This window comes from Amblyraja radiata, chromosome 32 (genome assembly GCF_010909765.2).
Source record: "Amblyraja radiata isolate CabotCenter1 chromosome 32, sAmbRad1.1.pri, whole genome shotgun sequence".
Classification (NCBI taxonomy): Eukaryota; Metazoa; Chordata; class Chondrichthyes; order Rajiformes; family Rajidae; genus Amblyraja; species Amblyraja radiata.
In genome coordinates, this window is record NC_045987.1 from 22,083,004 (window position 1) to 22,106,012 (window position 23,009).

Genomic DNA, 23,009 nt, shown 5'->3' on the forward strand with positions numbered 1-23,009 from the left:
GTTGTTAACCCTGTTCACCAGCAGCCTGATGAGGATAAATTCATGGAACTTCAGCCTTCCTCTCCAAAAGTTAACAATCAGCTCCTTTGTCTTAGTGATATTGAGAGCAACAACTGCAACTTTGTGCAAGGTGTGACCTCAGTCACTGGACCAATACCTATTAACATCAGTTGCACCAGAGATCTTTGAGACCTCTTTAGCCAAATGCTGACTTGAGGTTGCCCTCATCTCATCTCTGGGTTTCTCCTCTTTGCTTCATCTTTGGACAAAGGCTATGATGGATCTGAATGGTTCCTGGAGAAATCCCAATTGGGGATCAGTAAACGCAGATATTGGCCACTTGAAGCTTGTTTGATGAGGACCTCCTTATCTCACATTTGAAATTGAATGAGCAGTAATTATTAGGATTGGTGTGCCTATGTATATTCTACATCATTGCATTCATGCATAAAGGGCCTCGCTGCAATAAGGTACATTTATGGAAAATTATTATGGAAAATTAGGGCAAATATTATGGAAAATTAGGAGTCAAATCTGGACCTGTTGTATGGGGTCAGTGGTGACCATGGGAAATTGTCACTGGCAGAAATATTAGGCTACGATTAAAGGTGCACAATGCTCAATCAGAATGGTAGTATCTCCAGTTATAAATATTGGGGTAACTCCACCAATGAAACCAAACAAGTTTACAAATAGAGACACAAGAGACTGCAGATGTTAAAATCTGGAGGAAAAAAAAACAGAGTACTGGAGGATCTCAGCGGGTCAGGCAGCATCTGCAGAGGGAAATGATAATGTATCAGGTCAGTCCCTTCCTCAGAATATCTAGAAGGGTCCCGTCCTGAAACATTATCTGCCCATTTTCTTCCGCTGCCTGCTCAGTTCCTGCAGCATTTTGCTTTTTTGCTTACATTTATTAATGGATTAAACCAAACCCACTTAAAGAGACAATCTTTGTTAATTTTTTGCCAGCTGGAGGCTTTTTGAGCTCTTTTGACTCTAAGTGGGCACACGGTTGTGATTCGCAGCGAACTAGAGACATTCCTCGTCAGTAGTTTTCTGTTTTAGAATCTCGTCAATTGATTTGTTTTTTCCTGGCCAAGGTAACTCAGCTCCGATCTCAAATAACATCGGGTGTTGGGTTTCGAGGGATTGAGCCAAATGCAGGTAAATGGGACTAGCTTGAATAGACATCTTGCTCGACATGGGTGAGTTGGGCCGAAGGTTTCGTTTCCATGCTCTATGACTCCATTACTTATTGACTATCCTTGAGGCAAATTAGAACATGTTTTAAATATTCCATGCAAAATCATGTTCTATTGGATGCTTTTGCCTGCAGAAAATAATTTATAATATTAAGATAGAATCATCCAAAAGATTAACAGTCATCTCTCACCTGTGATCCAGTCTTGCCCAATTGTGAAGTCAAATTAATAGGTTCTCGTTCCAGGGCCTGCAGCATTCTGAACATGTCAATAGTTAATTCACTGAACTTAACCTAAAAGTTAAAAAGAAATAAAGCAAATCATAAAAATTCACAGAAACGGACACTTCTACTTTAGAACACAGATGTCTACCAACACAGATGATCACCCAGGATTGTAATGGCCTAGAAGCAGCGAATATCACATAACCCTGCCCAGTTTCATCAATAAGAAAAAGAAGAGTTAAAACCCAAATTCCACTCTGCATCCATAAACAACAACAAAAATGTATCAATTCAAAATCAATGCTACAAAAAAAATATTTCAGTGCATAAAAGAGGGCATTGAGAGAGCCATGCACCGGGGACCTGGGCCAGTTTATGTGCAAGATGTGACATGCAATGCCTCATGAGCTTCTGTGCATAGCAAGTGCAAGCATCTCAGTCTCAAAGTGAATGAAGAGAAGAGCACAGTGTAGGCTACAAGGAAGCAATATGCTCTCAACAGTAGTTTTCCCACTGTTGACCAGGAATAGAGGTGGTCGAGACCTCAGAATCATCTGATATTCACCCCAGCAGGTGCATTTGTGCTTCACGATATCACAGCTGTGATAATTCCGCGCTACCCAACAGACAACATTGTTGCTATCAGCTGTTGCATCATTCACAATGCACCTTCCCAAAATCCAGAATTGGTGATTACTTTTAGCAATCTCGATTTCAAGTTAAGTTCTGTTGTGTAGCAGATACAAACAACCTGTTAAACTGTAGAACACATATCTTAGTGCTTCATGTTTAATAAAGCTCAATATAGATCAATGTGTTATAGAAATCAAGAAAAAGTGTAGATGCCTAGAAATCTGAAATATAAACAGAAATCACTCAGCAGATCACTCAGCAACTGTGGCAAGAGAGAGTGTTAACATTTTGGGATAAAGACCCTTTGTCTATTCTGAAAAAAGGTCTATGATCTGAAACGCATATAGTTTGTACGTTTAAGCTCTTAGAACATGCTATAGGGGGCAACACAAGCTCTTGAAAAATCTTATTTTCTTTGTGGACTACTCCGAAATGGGTTTCTAATTTACTTCCATTTACTAATTTCTTCACTCAGTTGGAAAGTGTGATAGTGTGAACCATTACCATTTCCCGAATTGAAAAGAGAGCTGCATCGCACGCTTGCTCTGCAGGATAACATAAACAGAGGGAATTGCACTCTTGGCATTGGTTTATTATTGTCACGTGTACAGATATACACTGAAAAATCTGTATTGCATGCTATCCAATCAAATCAAATTGTACATGAGTACATCAGGTAGTGCGCAAGAGAAAAACAGTGTTACAGCTACACAGAAAGTGCAAAGTAAAACAAAATGTGCAAGGGCAACAACTTGATAGACTGGAAGGTTGGAAATTCATCTATTAACATAAGCCACACAATGCTCCATACACTATTGAACGTGTGACAATAGAAACAGGCGGCACAGTGTCGCAGTGGTAGAGATGCTGCCTTTCAGCGTTTGCAGCGCCGGAGAACCAGGTTCGATCCTGACTACGGGTGATGGCTGTGCAGAGTTTGTACGTTCTCCCCGTGATCTGCGTGAGTTTTCTCCAAGACATTTGGTTTCCTCCCACACTTCAAAGGCGTACAGGTTTGTAGGTAAATTGGCTTGGTAAATGTAAAAATTGTCCCTAGTGTGTGTAGGATAGTGTTAATATGCGGGGATCGCTGGTCGGCGCGGGCACGGTGGGTCAAAGAGCCTGTTTCCCCACTGTGTCTCTTAACTAAAGAGAAGGCAGCATAAAGTAGAAATATAGAGAAGGCATACCTGACTACTGCAGTTTCCAATAATTAGTGCATCTGCCAATGCCAATTGGCCAGCTACCATCCCTTGTTCCAGAGGTGGGACAACTCCTTCTGCCAGGCGATTGGAGGTTACCACAATGCTGTTGTCATCATTTAATATAATTGCAGGATCTGCCTACAAAACAAGAATTTAAAACTGGTTAGTGTTGTGCATAACCTAAATCAAATAGGCAACTATGTGTGTATTCTATTAGATGAGAGTTGGTAACACGATTCTCCAAAGAAAATAATCCAAGTTATCCATCAACGTGTCATAATCAGTGAAAAAAAAGACTAAATATCCAACTGCTGGAGAATATAAGAACTTAACATCAGTTAAAATATAAACAAAATGTAATCATCAATGTAAGTCAGAATTATAATCAGAATCATAGAGCACAGAAACAGACCTTACAGCCCAACATGCCCACACCTGTCCACTTTTGGTCCATATCCCTCTCAACATTTCCTATCCACGTAACTGTACAAATGTTTTTAAAATATTGTTATAGTGCCTGCCTCAACTCCCTCCTCTAGCAGATCGTTCCATATGCACACCACCCTGTGTGGGAAAAAGTTGCTTCTCACATTCCTATTAAATCTTTCCACTCTCACGTTAAACCTATGTCTTCTGGTTCTTGATTCCCTTACTCTGGGTAAAAGACTATTTACCCAATCTATTTTATCTACCTCTATAAGATCATCCCTCATCCTCCTACACTCCTAGTCTGCTCTACCTCTCCTTATAGCTCAGGCCCTCAAGTCTTAGCAAAATCCTTGTAAATTATGGCAAGTTATCAATGCCATCAAAGCATCAATGCCAATTACAATTGACAGTTAGAAATTCCTCAGGGCAAGACCCGTAACAGCATTGATGTGTAGGGTGATCTTGGAATCCAACTTCATAGCTCATTGAAGGTGGCAGCACAAATAGATAGGGTGGTAAAGAAGGCATGCTTGCCTTAATTGCCAAGGGCATTGAATAAATGAGTCAGGAAGTCGTGATGCAGCTCTATAGGACTTTGGTTTGGCCAAATTTGGGGTATTATGTACAGTTCTGGTCGCCGTATTACATGAGAGATGTGGAAGCTTTGGAGAAGGTGCAGAGGAGGTTTACCAAAATACTACAATTTTGTGTCTATCTTTGGTATAAACCAGCCGCTGCAATTCATTTTTTATTCCTTGCCAAGGGGTCAGTTGGTAAATGCACCATTAAATGTGTAATTAAATCATTCTGAACAAGCAACCCCTGGCTTGCGCTGTCTGAACTGACTGTATCTACCAATAGTTGAGAAAGCATAAATATCACTGAGTATGTGACAGTGATGCTGAGAAGTGTATGGGGCGGGGGGGGGGGGGGGGGGGGGGGGGGATGGGGGGGAGGGGTGCTCACAGGGCAAGGAAGCAGAGAAGTTAGGGAGAAAATAGCAAAAGCTTAAAACCTTTTACATTTGCAAGATCTTGCCATTCTGAGAAAAAACATTATTTTTTCTCCACATATATTGCCTGGCCTGCTGACTATTTTCAGTACATTTTGTTTATGTTTCTGGCATTAAACGTTACTAAAAAAAATTTCAGTTGAATGACGAATAGATTAAGATCAGTTTGACAGACACCCAAACGTCCTCAGCAGTAGTTAGTATTACAGTTATGAATTTTGCTGAAGGCAATTTTCCTCATAATGACAGCACCTTCAGAACCTTCAACATTTCAGATTGAATTGGGAGGCTGTGGCTTGTTACTGTTCACTCATGTGCAAACATAATGCACACTGGAACTGAAGGGTGACATGGCAGGGAACAAATTTCAACATCCACATTCCCAATGTTGGGTCTGCTGGAACAGAGGACATCAAGTGAAAATACAGACACTTCACCATCGGGAAGGAACCATGGAAACATCCACTCTTGTAAATATTACATAATTGGAGTGGACAAATGTTGCATGGGTTTTATTTAAAAATTGAAATCTTAATCAACCATATTATTAAACTATCGAAGGTAGACAAAAATGCTGGAGAAACTCAGCGGGTGAGGCAGCATCTATGGAGCGAAGGAAATAGGCAACGTTTCGGGTCGAGACCCTTCTTCAGACTGATGTGGGGGTGGGGGGGGGGGGGACGGGAGGATGAAAGGAAGAGGCGGAGACAGTGGGCTGTGGGAGAACTGGGAAGGGGAGGGGAAAGAGGGAGAAAGCAGGGACTACCTGATATTGGATAAGTCAATGTTCATACCGCTGGGGTGTAAACTACCCAAGCGAAATATGAGGTGCTGCTCCTCCAATTATTAAACTATCGGTTCACTTTCACAGTTGTTTTATTTTTTTCACTTGCACAGATTTTCTGACCAAACCCCATGCTGCAATTTCCCACCATTTTTGCGCATTATGAAAACGGTTATGCCATTAGATTACTAAGGGGAAAAAACAGATGGGAAATGTAATATGCTGTGGCCCTATCTAAATAGTGGGAGAACAAGACCAGGAGTGAGGAAGAGGACAAGAGTGTGAGACTCTTAGAAAGACTGATGGCAAAGGAGAAGTTTAAGATTCTGCAGGAGCGTATGTCCCCAGGGCTAATGGGATCTGTCCAAGGTTATTGAAGGAGGCAAGAGTTGACATTGCTTGGATCTTGACAATGTTCTTTGTATCTTATTTAGTTTAGAGATGCAGCATGGAAACAGGCCCATTGGCCCACCAAGTCTTTGTGAGCCATTGATCATCGGTACTCCCAAGTTGTATGTTATCCCTGTCACGCATCCATTCCTTACACACGAGGGGCAATTTTACAGACAAATCAACCGCACCAGAGGTCAGGATCAAATAAGGTTCTCTGGCACCGTGAGGCCGCAGCTCAACCAGCTGCACCACCATGCTAGGAGAGTTCCCAGAGCACTGAAGAATAGCCAATGTTGAACCTCTGTGATAATGGAGACAAAATGGGAAATTAAAGACCTTCCATCCACTGAAGGGAAATTACTAGAGGAGAATCCAAAGGAGATTCTTCAGCTTAGGATCTAACTGCATCTGGAAAAGTAGACATTTTAAAGGAGAAGACACAGATGATGTTTCAGGTCAAGGCCCTTCTTCACACTGGAAAATAGTCCTGACCCGAATGTCGCCTGTTCATTTCCCTCCAAAGATGCCTCCTGACCTGCTGAGTTCCACCAGCACTTTGTTCTTTTGTTGAATATAAAAGATGGGAAGCCACGTTACAGCCATATAAAACGTAGGTTTTGTTTTACACATTTTAAGTATTGTGTGCAGATCTGAGCGCCACACTGAGAGAATGGCATATAGCAGGAACCAAGCAAACTAAAAATAACAGACCACAGATTTATCAAATCCAGTGATAATTCTAATATTCACAAAAAAACAGTTTTTCTGCTCTTCTCCCATTTCAAATGTGACACATAAGGTTCCTTAATAAAAGAAAATCTACCAGCTGGATAAACATGCCAAATGTCAGTAAACGCCACACACAAGCTTGCAGACAACGTTAACAAGTTACACGAGCAGATAACACTAAACAAGGAAAAGCCAAATGCGCCACTGATTAAGAAAGCTGATACTTCCACTACATCTAAAATATTTCATGCAGAATATTCAAAATTACCGTAAAATGATTCTAATTTCATTGCATGCTTTGTGGTATGTTTGAAAAACAAAACTGAAGTAAAAGCTGTCCCTGTGCCTGTCTGAATCTTGTACCTTTGCACTTGTGAATGTATTACAAGACATCATACATTACAGCAAAAAGATGAAGTTCTAATTAAAGGTATTTTTAGTACATTAAATTTTTACCTTCATAATCCCTCAAATGAATTTAGAATGAACATACAGAATAAATCTTTTGATAAATCGTTTTAACAAAGATGGGAAATTGATATATTGACTTAATGAGGAAAAAAATACTTTTATTTTACACACACCATTTGGTCTGTACTATCATTACTTAATTAACACCCTTCCTTCATTAAACATGACAGAACATGGAACGATAATAATTGATCACCATCCAAATGCTTTCCTATTATTGGAGCAGTTTCGTTAAAAAAATGCTTCCGCCACTTCAGTTTGGCAATCATTCAAAGATGAGCTGATAAAATTCTGGCCTGTTTCAATGGAGCATTTGTCAAGATTCCAATGCTCTACCACCGCCATAACCTATTAGCAGCATTATTATTTTTACCACTGCAGCATGATCCGCAATAATTAAAACAAAACACAGTAACACAGATCAGTACATGATAATACTCATGTCATATTAAACAATGAAATGATGTAAAGACGCAAAGTCTTATTTCATACCAGTAATGATTACCTCAACAAATGCAGCCACCTCTTGCAGTACAAGATTCCACTCCAGCTGGTCTTCAGTGTTGAAGCGATGTGTATAATCTTCAATTTCATCTGACAATTCCTGTTAAAATTAGAAACCACTTTAGTGTAGACTATAGTGCCATAATAACGAGATTACCATTATCAAAGTGATATGGGTAAACTTAAACTAGCGCAATGGGAAATAGCAGAAACAATTGTAAACAGATCACTGCGCTGCCACTTTTCCTGGCAAACAGTATCAGATAGTAATTGCACTCAGGAATGAAGTGATAATTGCAGTGGTGTAATGAAATGCTGTTCTGCTTGGATTTGTTTTGTATTCAAAATGATGGCAATGGTGGAACATTATCAATTCAACTGTGAACAATCGCAAATTTATATTGAGAAAGGCTTTAGGTGTTAAGATTGCTTAGATAAAACAAATGCTAAGGCATTTAGAGAAGAAACTATGAGCTTAATTTTTTTTGTCAATATGGAGAAACACATAGATCACAGATAAAGTGTGCTGGGGTAACTCTTGGACAGATTAATCAAATCAAACTGGTGGTTTCTAAATCATTCAGGACGGTCCAGCATCATAAAGGGATTATCGATTGACTGATTGATGGAAAGATGCAACATGGAAACAGGCCCTTTGGTCCCGAGTCCACACCGATCATCTGTTCACACTAGTTCTACGTTTGCCTACTTTCGCATCCACTCCCTGCATAAGGCAATATACAGAGACCAATTAAGTTACAAACCTGCACATCTTTGGGATGTGGGAGGAAACAGGAGCATCCGGAGAAAACCCACAGTCACAGGGAGAACGGTCAAACTCCACACAGTTCAAGATCAAACTGACAAAGGTTTAAGGAGGGTATGGATGAAGTATAGACAGGGAAAGAAATAAGTAGTTCATGAGGATAGGATGTTTGAAGTTCATGGTCAAGAGATGTCCCAAGATTTTGTAGGATTTGGTTGAGTCTCGGCAAGAAGCCATGGGGGAGAGGGTTGGCAGAATATTGGGAGTAGCGATATTGGAAAACAGATAAAGGAACAGATATAAAGGAAGAGGCCAAAAACAAAAAGTTCAAAACAATTGTTCTCACACAAAAAAAAGAGCACGATGTACAATTCACAAAAATTCCATACCTTAACAAGATCTCTGACAAGGTCCATTTTGTTAAGCAGCAGACAAACTACTATGTATCGAGCATAATATCGTAGCTTTTTAACTACAAGCTCAGGCCTATAAAAGAGCAGTGCAAATTGAAAACTCAAAAGCAAGAAATATTGCTTGATGCATTCATTCAAGAAACAAATGGAAAATGTTTATATGGATAAAATGAACAAGCTATAAGTGAATGAATGAATTATCTGTAAGTTATTTAGACTACGATTCTGATTTACTACTTTATTTCAAGAATATATTTTATTAAAATTCTAAAAATTACAATCCATGAATACAAGTCCTGGATAACATATCACAGGAAAAGAAAAAAACTGGTAAATAACAAAGTACATTATAAATTTACACCTGTATTTTGCATTTGTGGTTTAAATACACCAAATTTAATTGTGTGATAAACCACAGCTATCTAGATCTAAGCCGCCTTCTTTGCTGCAAGGAAAGCGGAGAGATCTGAAAAACTTGCAGGTATGAGATCTTACCTATCTTCCTTGGTGACCTGGGAATAATAGGCTCTTTGCCTTATTGCAGAGTAGAAGGAAAATGCTTCATTAAGATAACTGGTCTCAGACGTACGCAAGCTAGGTGATAGGGTAGCAGGGAAACAAAACAAAGACCAGATCATATTGAAAACAGAAAAGATCAAGTTGTGCCAGAACATAACGGTTACGAGAAACAACATCAATAAAAATGCTGGTTCCCACTAAACACGTGACAAACTAAGGCTTTTTTAATTTGGGCGGCAAGGGTGGTGCAGCGATAGATTTGCTATCTTACAGCATTTACAGTGCTAGAGACCCATGGTTCAATCCTGATTACAGGCGCTGTCTGCACTGAGTTTGTACATTCTCCCTGTGCCCGCGTGGGTTTTCTCCGTGATCTTCGGTTTCCTCCCACACTCGAAAGGCATACAGGTTTGTCCGTTAATAGGCTTCCTATAAATGTAAATAGTCCCCAGTGCATGTGTAAGATTATGTTAGTGTATGGGATTAGTTGTTGCGGACTTGGTAGGCCGAAGGGTCTGTTTCCCCACTGCATTTCTAAACTAAACTAAAATCTTCACCATTCACTTCCAGGGAGGGTAGGGCAAGGAATCTCGTTCTCTCCAAGATCTTTCTCCTGCCCTCCACATCCCCCATAGTTTCTGTTAAGGAACCTGCAATAGGCCTCCCAGAAGACAATAAATAGTTTGGGTGTAGTCGATGTAGATTTGTGAGCAGGAAATCATGTCTATGTATTTTTATTAAGTTGCAGGAGACAAGAAAAATAAACAAGACAATGTGATGCAGTTGGATTTTCAGAAGGGTTATTACACAACATTAGAGAGCATGGTATAAGAGGGCAGCACCGTTGTGCAGCGGCAGAGTTACTGCCGAACAGCGCCAGAGATACGAGTTCCATATGTCTGTCTGTATGAAGTTTACACAATCTCCGTGACTGGGTGGGTTTTCTCCAAGTGTTCCGGCTTCCTCTCACACTTCAGACACTTATAGGTTTATAGGTTAATTGGTTTCAGTAAAATTGTAAATTGTCCCTAGTGGGTCGGATAGTGCTACTGTATGGGGTGATTGCTGGTTGGTGCGCACTCGATGGGCCGAAACGCCGGTTTCTGCATTGTATCTCTAAAGTCTAAAAAAAAGGGTAGGAATAATCAAGGTAATTTTGGGCTGAGACTGGTAGGCTGCCACAGGGTTCAGTATTATTCCCTGGTTGTTCATAATCAAGCCAATCATTTGGATGGGGATTAAGTGCGACATATGATGATACCAAACTGAATGGTGAGAGACTTTGGTGGAATACATGGATAAGGATGTGGCAGATAGAATATAATGTTAAAAATTGTGTAGGTCAATCACTTTGGGGGTAAAAAAATAGAAATGACTTTCAGAAACTTGAGTGTCCTTATAAATAAATTATAGCTTACATGCAGCAGAAACAAGCCTGGATAGTTAGCCTTGTTACAGGAGAATTTAAGTATGAGTTGGGATGTATGTCCCCAATTATATAGGTCATTGTGAGACGGCATTAAGAATACTGTGCACTGGAGTCCCAGCCAAAGGAAGGATTATCTTGTAATTGAGGGGACACATCAACAGTTCAACAGATTGATTTTAGGGATGGCAATTTTGATGTACATGGAGAAATTAAACAGAATTTAGAAGAACTCTTGACTTTTGTAAAATGAAGAGATCACATCAGTATTCACAAAATTATTACAGTGCTTGACAGGACAGGTGCAGAGTTGATTATTCACTAGCAGGGTAACTAGAAAGATGAGTAACAGCCTCAAAATAAGAGTTTGGCCATTAAGGATATGCAAGAGAATATACATGGAAAATAGATTGCTACGGACGTGGTGGGTCAAAGGCCTGTTTCTATGCTGTATGATTATAACAGAGCCAGAGACAAGAAGAAATGTCTTCACTCAGAGAATAGTGAATCTTCGGAAACAAGAGGGCTCTGGAAGCTCAGACGCTGCTTATATTTAAGACTGAGAACAATATAATTTTAGATATTAAGAGAAGCAAGGGATATGGTATTACTGGAGGAAAGTAGTATCAAGGCAAAAAGTCAGTCAATGACAGAGAAGGCACATGGGCCAAATGACCAACTCCTGCTTCTATTTCCTAAGTCTAATGTTCTATCATTCTTTATTACTTCAACATGCTTGTTTAACATTTCTTATAGACGGGGGGGAGAAATAAAAGTGTTATCGTCTGGGGTTCCCCATCTTGGCCTCTGTTTGAAGAAAGGTTCCGACCCAAAATGTTGTCCATCCATTTCCCTCCACAAATTCTGTCTAACCTGCTGAGTTGGCACTAGCAGTTTGTTTATTTTCATATTACTTAATTAGCCTTTGAACATTACAAAAAAATCAAACTTACTAATAATGATAATACAGCTGTCCTATTTTTGAAGCAATTTCTCCAATTTGCCATCGCTTCAGGCCATATCTATTATCCAGGATTTGCCTATGATGAAGGGGAGACAAATAACATTATCCCATGCTAATTTTTGCAAGTATGCTTATCATACATTTTATAAGCTGAACGTTCAAATTTAACTCCAGAGATACTGAAGTAGTTTTGTTTCATTGATACATATACATTTAATGTATATTTGCTTAACAGAACTGATGTACAGAGGGATCGTGGGGTCTAAGTCCACATCTCCCTGGAAGGGGCAGAACTGGTAGATTGGGTGATAAAGGAGACGTATAGTATGCTTACCATCATTGGTCAAGGCATCGAGTTTAAAAGTCAGGAAGTCATATCGCAGCTTTATAAAACTTTGATTAGGCCACATTTGGAGTACTGTGTGCAGTTTGATTGTCTCATGCCAGGAAGGATGTGGAGGCTTCAGAGACTATGCAGAAGAGTTTTACCAGAATACTGCTTGGATTAGAAGATATTAGCAACAAGGAGAGGTTGGAGAAACATCAATTGCTTTCTCTAGTGTGTCGGAGGTAGAGGGGAGACCTGATAGAAGTATATAGGCACAGAGAGATGGTCAGCCGGATTCATGTGGTATTCAAAACTGAACACTGAGGAAAGTGTAAGGTGTATAATGACAGTTAAGGAACACCATAGGTCGAAGATTTTTATGCCGATGTCTGTGCTCAAACTGAGGTATTGATTAAGTGCTGAAACGTAAGCTCCAGAGGCTGTGGTGAGGACGCTAAGCAGAGGGTAAAGGTCAGATAAGGCCAGGTCTGTCACCAAGCAAAGTTTCCTGTGCTCAAGTTATTCTATGTAATCAAACTTAGAATAAATGGATTATAATTTCTTAATTCTATGACTCAACCATTTGTTGAAAACAAAATACTGAAGATTGCGCAAGGCAATATTTCTCTCACCTGTGCTGCTGTTGGAACTTCCAAAGCTTGGTGTAAACATCAAAAGTCCGCCCAAAATAAGACTGCCACTGTTTTTGTCCATATTGAGGTAAATCCCTGTTATAAGAGAATAATCTAAATTTGGTGGGTAACATTTCAAGTCAGCAGACAACGACAAGTGATTAGGTAAGGCAGAAAATAGATTTAAAACAAAAACCATGCGCTATATTACTGGCACCAACTCTGGCAATCTCCCCTCAGACCTTACAGCTCCCCAACCCTATACTGGCTGTTTCCATTGCCTTCCCAAAATCCACAAGCAGGACTGCCTTGGCAGACCCGCTCCTTCCCGCTCCTTCTGCCGGCTCCTGCCCCATTGAACTCATCTCCAATCACTGCTCACTGTGTTATTAAGTCTGTAATGAAATTAACATTGCAAATAAAAGAGTCATATAACATGAAGCAAGACTGTTGTGGCTCTATCATGTCCATGTCACTCATTAAGTACTTGCCATAGTGATCACATTTCAGCCCTCTGGTCATATCCTTCTATAGCTTCAGTGCTTACCTGAACACTTAAATGTTGTGAATGCGCTTGCTTCAACCACCCTCACATGCGGCCTGTTCCAGATTTCAACCATCCTTGGTGAAAATATATTCTTTGCCTACTTCAAATTGATGCTCTTTGGTTATAGACGCTTCTGCCAAAGGCAAAAGCTTCTCACCATCTATCCTGTCTAACACTTTCAATTTTGTACACCTTAATCACCCCCCCCCCTTCCCCCCCAGTTGTCTCCACTACAAAGAATTATCCAGGCTCGCTGCATGGAGGACTCATTTCATCTTGGTGAATCTCCCCTACAATCCCAATGCAAATTACATGCAAGCCTTCTCCACAAAAAATCTATACTGACTGTGTAAGGATCATTATATTTATACATTATCTCAGGGATAATCAATACACAGAAAATTCATGACGATCAAGAAGATTACCAAATTATGATATTGGGAAGAAATGTTGATATTTAAATAGATTTTTTTTCTTGGTCATTCGACAGTGAACTTGCTTTCTATTAACCTGCATTTTAGGTGTGTTATTCATCTGACCATTCTAATAGTCACTTTCTGATCTCAAATACAATCAATTGCTTTCCATTAGACTAGTACAGTTACTTAATAGTTCATTTGTCCATTCGTCCATCCCCCTCCCCCCCACCCCCACTTCCAACTCAAACTTGAGAAAAAAAACTAGAGAATTGTTAGATATGGCTATGAAACTGATCGGTTCAGAACAAAAAACCTGCAGACTAAACTATGACAGCTATTTGCTGGAGATTTCATTACTCGTGATTCAATGAACCCATTGGTAACTTTCCAGAAACCTAAACCAAGTCTATGAATGGTGGATGGTTTCCCGATGGAAAGAGAACGCTTACAGAAATTCTGTGCAAAAATTAGGGTTTAAATTCCAATATGTTTGTGAACGACTGGAAATGTTTGCTGGAAACCATACTTGATATTCAAGGAGCACTGGGTTACCATGATTTGCCGAAGGCTCAATTATTATTCTTAATGTAGAAAATGTTAACGGCTTGTCTATGCGGCTAATATAACTAGCATTATTCCCTCAGGATTTGGGAACTATGGCAATTGAAACTTAATGAATTTCAGTGAATAATGTAGCATACTAATGCAGAAATAAATGCTGGAATATCTTGGGTATATTGGACTTTCTTATAAATGATCCAAAATGCATTCGAAACAGTGCAATGAATACCAAAAGGATGAGCCACAAGAGGGGGAATATTCTTTATTTTGAAATGAATATATAATGAGGCAGAGGTTGAAGATTTTGATACACAGAAGGAAAACTTTTTACACCCCAGCGGTATGAACATTGACTTCTCCAATTTCAGTTAGTCCTTGCTTTCTCCCTCCTTCCCCTCCCCTTCCTAGCTCTCCCACAGCCTACTGTCTCTGCCTCTTCCTTTCTTCTTCCCACCCCTCCCCCACATCAGTCTGAAGAAGAGTCTCGACCCGAAACATCACCTATTCCTTCGCTCCATACATGCTGCCTCACCCGCTGAGTTTCTCCAGCATTTTTGTCTACCTTCGATCTTTCCAGAATCTGCAGTTCTTTCTTAAACAACTGGTGAGCCTACTAATCGCGAAGGGACTGGCAGGCCAAGAAAGACCTCCTCAGCTGATGACAGAAGAATTATTTCTACAATAAAGAAAAATCCCCAAACACCTGTCCGACAGATCAGAAACACTCTTCGGGAGTCAGGTGTGGATTTATCAATGACCACTGTCCGCCGAAGACTTCATGAACAGAAATACAGAGGCTACACTGAAAGATGCAAACCACTGGTTAGCCGCAAAAATAGGATGGTCAATTTACAGTTTGCCAAGAAGTACTTAAAAGAGCAACCACAGTTCTGGAAAATGGTCTTGTGGACAGATGAGACGGAGATTAACTTATATCAGAGTGATGGCAAGAGGATTATATGGATGAGAGAGGAACTGCCCAAGATCCAAAGCATACCACTACATCTGTGAAACACGGTGGTAGGGGGTGTTATGGCCTAGGCATGTATGGCTGCTGAAGGAACTGGCTCCCTTTTCTTCATTGATGATACAATTGCTGATGGTAGTAGCATAGTGAATTCTGAAGTGTATAGACACATCCAATCTGCTCAAGTTCAAACAAATGACTCAAAACTCATTGGCCGGCGGTTCATTCTATAGCAAGACAATAATCCCAAGCATATTGCTAAAGCAACAAAGGAGTTTTTCAAAGCTAATAAATGGTCAATTCTTGAGTGGCCAAGTCAATCACCCGATCTGAACCCAATTGAGCATGCCTTTATATGCTGAAGAGAAAACTGAAGGGGAATAGCCCCCAAAACAAGCATAAGCTAAAGATGGCTGCAATACAGGCCTGGCAGAGCATCACCAGAGAAGACACAATGTCCATGAATCGCAGACTTCAAGCAGTCATTGCATGCAAACGATATGCAACAAAATACTATACATGGCTACTTTGATTTACATGACATTGCTGTGTCCAAAACATTATGGTGCTCTGAAATGGGGGGGACTATGTATAAACACAGCTGTAACTTCTACAGGGTGAAACAAAAATGTATAAAAACAGCCTTTATTAAAATCTGACAATGCCCACTTTAACCACATGCAATTTTTTTTCTGTTACAAATCTCAAATTGTGGAGTACAGGGGCAAATAAATAAATGATGGGTCTTTGTCCCAAACATTATGTAGGGCATTGTATATAGGCACAAGATCTCATAATCAATTGAATGATGGGTTTGTGCTATTTCCTCAAGTACCACCAATGAAATGGAGGGGGGACAGCAAGTTCAATGTGTAGGTGAATGCATTAGAGTCTGCAGATTATTCCTCAGTGTGACACAAGTGTGAGTAAAGGACAGGCAAATCTACAAGTTACAGCAAATAAACCTTTATTCATGAGTAAAACAATGAACAAAGAACATCAATGCTAATCCAGATGAGCAGATACAAAACAAATTTTCATCAGCAAGCATAAAAATGTCACTGGGTCATCCATGCCACCAAAATAATTTTGTGGAGTGCTCGTGTCCTCCATTCCTTGCTGTTATTGTCGTTTCTTTGTGCAATCAGGTCATTGCCTCCAAAATTCTGCATTTGTTTTGCTTTTTCCAAAGAGACTACGGTAGAAGTATAAATACACAGAACAGTTACTTGCTTAACAACAAAGGGGTTTCAAATTATTTCTTGAAAAGTTAACATTCCATTTTACAGCTGGTTACAAGTCACTCACCATCTTGTGGTTGTTTACAAGACAAATACTGGTCATTGCCATCCAAGGTGTCTGATTCATCATCACAGACTTCATGTTGTCTCTGCCATTAATGGCATAATGTTAATGGTGAGTTTTAAGAATGCAAGTAACAAGTTCCCAAACCCAACAAAAGTATAAAAATTGCACTACTGGTCTGAAGAGAACTCAATAATTTAACTACAAAAATAATTGTATTGTTTAATATTTAAAATATCAAATGAAATATTAACAGATAAATCACTAATAAATCTAGCAAATGAATGGTGGGCAAAATTTTCCTATCAATCATTTTGTGTGCAAATTATTCAGCATACTTATCAAACCAACACTTTGCCTTATATACAACTCTAGTCTCAGCAATCTAAAACATCTCCTGTTTTAAAGCCAAACAAAAAAATTAACTGAAATTCAGCTAAATTACAAGTGGTATCTCACACCATGAAGTACCAAGATAGTGTTAAACAGTCGGAGATGATGTCTGTCAGATCATATCTTAATCAAAGATTATACTCTTAGACATATGTTCAAGGTCCCATGATACTGATACATAAAATATAAATCCTAGGAGCAGACCATTCAAGCTTGTTCAGCCTTTCAATGAGATCATGATTAACCAATATTAAACAGTTTTGTTGTCTCATCTAGACATCCTAGATCCATTTAACAATATAAATGTATTTGGTCTGTGTTTAGCAAGGAGTTATACACAAAGTCCAATCAATGTTTTTAAATATCAATTAATTGGCCAAACATGGTCTGGTCATTATCACACTGTTGGTATGAGTTTGCAGTGTTGAAATCTTAACAAGGGGTTGAACTCCAAAGCGCAGCCTTAAGGGGCTGTCCCACTTGGGCTGCCATCGACTGCCTGTAACTAAATAGCGACCCCACTCCACTGTACTACGAGTTAAAAAAAACCATGCCGACCAAATTTTACTCGCGGAAAATTTTCCGCGACCTAGCTGAGGCCACTAGTATTCGGGAACTTCCCTCGAGCCTGAAGGAGAGTTCCAGCGACCTCATAGAACCTCCTAGGACCACGTGTTGATCATGCTGCAAGTTTGAAGGTCGAAAACACTCTTCTAAACTCACAGATTAGGTCGCCCCAGTGGGACAGCCCCTTTAAAACACATAGGAAATATCTACAAGATATGAAAAACACAATATAAACACAAGACTTAATAACAGTGCATGTTTCCGTGCAGAGCCAAGAGAAAGATGAGCACAGGAGATTTGAAAAACAGTTGTTTACAGTCTGGGCTTGAAACCCCCGAGTGGTAGATAAAATGAAGTCAGGCACGAGCAGAGCTGCCAATTGGGAGTATTTTTGGAAGCATCAGTGCCCAAGCTAAGGTGTTGTGATCAAGTGTTGAAACTTGGGCTCAATAAGCTGTGGCGAGGATGCAGAGCAGAGTGTGAAGGTCAGATAAGTCGAGTCTTCTTAACTTTCCCCTTTCATCTTAGTGCAGTCGGGGTGGCAGTGGTTTACTCACCAGCAGGATGGGGGAAATCAGGTAAACCATGGAGTGTCCCAGATGACGTTATCTGTGAAGTGCATCTAGCTGCAGCTCCCGACAGACCACATGAAGAAAATAAAGCTGGAGCTGCAAGCACTCGGGATCATCTAGGATGCTGAAAACATAATAGGAGTATGCAAGGTGCAGAAATGAAAGAGAAGGGGTGGGGTTTGGACTTGTGATTAAGGAGAACATCACAACAGTAATCAGATGAAATTATTGTGGCATCATTCGGTGAGCTTTATGGGTGGAGTTGAGAAATAAGAATAGGATGATCACGTTGGCTTTTCGCTGAGTGGATAGCACGCAACAAAAAACCTTGTTTGCACCGACATACAAGTGACAATAATAAACTAAACTATAGTCCCCCAAAACAGTCAACAGGAGTTAGAGGAATAAATATGTAGGGAGAATGCACAAAGTTGGAAGAATAATAGGGTGTCATAATAGAAGATTTTTAATTTCCTAATATAGACAGGAACTGACACAGTGTTAAGAGCTTAGTTGGGACGGAACTTGTTAAATGTGTTCAAGAAAGTTTTGTCAGGCAATATATAGAGGGCCCTACTAGGGAAAGGGCAAAGCTCTTGGGTGAATTGGGCAGGGCAAGTGAGCGATTGAGGTGTCAGTGGAAGAACACTTTTGGATCAGTGACCATAGATGTATTAATTTTTAAATATTTATAGAAAAGGGCAGAACAAGTCCATAAGTTAAAGTTCTAAACTGGGGTAAAGTAAATTTTGCCAGTATTAATAAAAGCTTGAAATATCTGATCAGTGTAAGCTGTTTGCAGGTAAAGGGACATACAGCAAGTGGGAGGCTTTTAGAAGTGAGATATGAGAGCTCAAAGTCTGCATCTACCTGCAAAAGTAAAGCGCAAATATAGCAAGTGTGCAGAAACCCTGGAGATATGGAGGCTATGATCAGAAGAGAGTGGATATGGGTCAGGAACAAGCAGCTAGGATCAAGTGTATTCCTGGAAGACTATAAGGGATAGACACAAAGTGCTTGAGTATAACACAGCAGGTCAGGCAGTATTTTGAATCCCCAGACTTTAGGGAATGCAAGAGTATACTCAAGGAGGGAATCAGGAGGGCCAAAAAAAAAGGAACATGTGATAGCTTTGAGAGAGAAGATTACAGAGATTCTAAAAGAGATTTTCTTAGTATATTAAAGGGAAAAGAGTAACTCGAGAGAGAATAAGGCCCTTCGAAGACCAAAGTTGGCTTCAATGCATGGAACCACAAGAGATAGGCTAAGGTCCACAATTGATATTTCTCCTCAGGATATACCATAGGGAAAGTCATAAAAATAGTAATTGGGAAAGTTATTGGGGATAGTTAAGATTATGGTAGAGGAGGTACTGAACATTGATAAATCTCTGGGGTCTGGCCATCTATATCCAAGAACATCGGAAAGAAGCAAGAGAAGAAATTGTGGTAGCCCTGGCATATATATATACACACACACATATATTATACACATACACATATATATATATATACATACACACACACACATATATTATACACATACACATATATATATATACATACACACACACATATATTATACACATACATATATATATATATACATATACACACACACATATATATATACACATACACACACGCTCACATATATACACACACACATACACACACAATGGCCTTTTTGACTAGCGATTACAAACGCCTGTGAAGCCATGTGTCCCAAAAGATTATGGTGCCCTGAAACAGGGGGACTATGTATAAACACAGCTGTACTTTCTACATGGTGAAACCAAAATGTATAAAAATGGCCATTAATAAAATCTGACAATGTGCGCTTTAAGGACATGTGATTTTATCTATTACAAATCTCAAATTGTGGAGTACAGAGGCAAATAAATAAATGATGTGTCTTTGTCCCAAACAGTTGGTGGCAGCGCGACTCACTGTTGCAGTGGCCCCTACAGCCTGTCTGTCTTTTTTTTAATTTTTTGTCTAGTTAAATGTAGTTGTTTGTGTTTATTAATAGTTTTTAACAGTGTATATGTGGGGGGCGGGGGGGGGGAAGGGGGAAACTTTTTAAAATCTCTTCCCTGTACGTGAGACCCGACCTTTTTCCTGGCGGGTCTCCGTTGTCGTTGGGGCCTAGCACCGTGGAGCGGCCTCCAGCCTGAACGACCTGGAGGCTCCAGTCACGGAGCCTGCGGTGCTGCGGACTTACCATCGTGGGGCTGGCCGGCATCGGAGCGTGGGGAGTGGTGGTGACTTGCTGCTGCGGCCCGACCACGTAGCTCGGAGGCTCCAGCTGCAGCCGCAGGTCCGGTGGACTGTCGGGGTATCGGGAGCTCGCGGGTCCGGGTGGAGAGACTGCTTTCCGGAGCTCCCGCAACGCGACTTCTCTAGCCCGTGTCGCGGGGTTGGAACGACCCGGAGCAGGGCCGTACATCGCCCGGCGCAGCCTCATGGCCATGGGACATTCCAACGCCCGCCGGGGGCTCCAACTTGGTGACATTTAGACCGGGAGCGGGGCCGTACATCGCCCCGCGCGGCCTAAAATGGCCGTGGGACTTATCATCGCCCGCCTGGGGCTTCGACATTGGGAGAGAAATGGAGAACAGGGGAGAGAAAATACTTTGCCTTCCATCACAGTGAACCCAATGTTTTTTGTAAATTGAATTGTGTGTATGTCTGTAGGATATTGTCTTTGTTTGTATGGCTGTGGAAACGGAGTTTCGTTTGAGCCTCACTGAGGTTCAAATGACATGTAATAAAATATTGATATTGATATTGATTATGGAGGGCATTGTACTTTAAAAAACCACCCACTGTACATTGTCCTGATTCACAAGAAAGGTGGTACAGTGCTGCCAATATATGTGTTAAAAAAATCTGCTTCAGCACATTTGTTTACCAACCAAAACCATAAAATTTAAGATCCTACGTTTCCAGTATATTTACAACACTTCGTCCCTCTCCCCAGCTCCCCTCACCCAGTTTCTTTTCCCTTCCCTCCCCACTCCCTCTGTCTATCACCCGCATACTCCTCCCATTGGGTCCCTTCCTAATTGTTCTCATCCGTCCACCCTACCTCCCTTATTTGGTTCCATGCATCACCTGCTGTTCCTATCAGATTCCATCTGCAGCCCTTTGCTGCCACCACCTATCAGCTACCTGCCTCTGTCTGTATTTCCACCCTCCTCTCCCTGATTCCATCTACCAATCAACCCTTCCTCACCTCCATCTGACCATCGTTTGCAAGCTCTTGCCACACCTCTTCTTCACCCTTAATACTGACTATCGCCCCTGTTTCAGTCCAGATGAAGGGTCCCTATCCAAGATGTCAGCTGTCCAAAACTGTTATTATAGCTCAACCTACTGAGTTCCTACAGCAGATTGTTTTTTGCTGCAAACGCTAATGTCCTTTGTTTTTCTATAAACTTGATTAAAACAGAAGATGGCATGTGAAATTTTGGTCGGAAACTGCTTAGTAATATTAGACCACACAAGAAGAATCAATTATCTTTCTCTTCTCTGGAAAAACAAGCACCCAAACACTGATGCTGAAAACAAAAGCAACCGATCTAGCCTTTCAATTTTTTAAGTTATTGGTGAGTTCAGTTTTTGTCAGTTACCGTGTATATCATGTGCGTATTATCACTGACTGAAAAGATGGGAAATTAATGGGCCGTGGAATGAAATTAAATCTTTTCTGATGATAGCTCATCAGCCAAATGACCTTGTATTTCACATCAGGCAAGGGCGTCTTTGTGATGAATTCATTGTATTACTCAGTCCTTTTCCAACCAGTTTCTTGTTTTCTGTTTTATCCAGTGTCCTTATGTTGGAGAAAGCATTGAAGGATCGTGCCATCAAACGGGGTCATTTCAAAAATAAGCTTTATGTTTGTTATGAATGACAAGGCAATGGCTCAGAAATTTTCTTCCAGACCACATTGTATGTACCACGTAAAGGAATGTAATGAACACCCAATTGCTAAATTACATAGGGCACTTCACCTACAGCTCTCAGCAGGTTAAATTGAGTCCAGGTCATCCTTACACAGACACATTCAGATATGTGCAGAGGTGTCACATGGCTTTACATAATTTGCACTGAAGTCATTCATGGATACATGGTCTGCAACCTATGTGAGCCGCAAAGGGACCAGTCTAACCCCATCAGTTGTGGTGTTTGACAGCTGGATTTTCCTACTGTATTCTTATTCCACCACACCAACCCATTCTCCCCCATTTTATTCTTGGCATCCCGTGGCTCTGCCCAGTGGCCTCCATCTTGATCCTGCCCCAACTACACCCATCATCTAAACCCCTCAACTGAGACAATCGCAACACCACCTACTACTCCTTCCCCCACCCCAACAATTCAACCCTATCCTCAACTGAATTCCCAAAATGAACCTGAATCCTTCCCCACATTCACTCTGTCCACCAACCATCTGGGCAACTCGCCAATGTGGGGAGCAGAGAGACGCCCAGGCATAAAACTGGCAGAAATCACTTTCCAAATCAGTTTATGATCTTTTCAGATCAACATTATCTCACTGCTTTCCAGTTTTTGGTAGCATTCTGGAATAATCAAAACTACCACATAGAAGTAAATTGCAGCTGCAAGCCACATTATTTATATCAAGCAGCAAATGACAAAGTTTAATTCTACAAATTAGCAAAATTCACAGGAAATTTGACTTCAGCAAATCATACTGAACTGCAGTCTATTATTCATGAGCCAGTAAATGGGTTAATGGTATTTGCCATTACAATTTGCAATGAAATACGTAATCAAGTTTCAATTTCAATATGATACGTAATTAATACATGTGACATCATTACGACTCAAGACCTGAAAGTGGTCAAGGCTTAACATGGCAAGTTCAGTTTATCTCCTGCACAAGTACCTTAACTTCACACCATTTGACAAACCATGATGAAGAGCCCGAGGGTGAGCTCTCCAAAGACCAGATAGTTCAATCGAAGCAAAAATGTGTTCTTGTGTAATGCTCCCTCGTGTAAAGTGGATGT

The 23,009-nt window shown here is 40.5% G+C and overlaps 1 protein-coding gene across 1 annotated transcript in view; it reads right to left on the minus strand.

The window, feature by feature from the left end:
• scai (suppressor of cancer cell invasion) overlaps positions 1 to 23,009 on the minus strand; it is a 99,036-nt gene that overhangs the window by 23,519 nt on the left and 52,508 nt on the right. Inside the window, exons 3-9 of the mRNA XM_033049103.1 lie at positions 12,638 to 12,733; positions 11,667 to 11,753; positions 9,264 to 9,362; positions 8,745 to 8,841; positions 7,591 to 7,689; positions 3,253 to 3,405; positions 1,397 to 1,498 (exon numbers count right to left, since the gene is read on the minus strand). Of these exons, the coding sequence (XP_032904994.1) occupies positions 1,397 to 1,498; positions 3,253 to 3,405; positions 7,591 to 7,689; positions 8,745 to 8,841; positions 9,264 to 9,362; positions 11,667 to 11,753; positions 12,638 to 12,733 (733 nt within the window). The remainder of the gene's footprint in view (positions 1 to 1,396; positions 1,499 to 3,252; positions 3,406 to 7,590; positions 7,690 to 8,744; positions 8,842 to 9,263; positions 9,363 to 11,666; positions 11,754 to 12,637; positions 12,734 to 23,009) is intronic.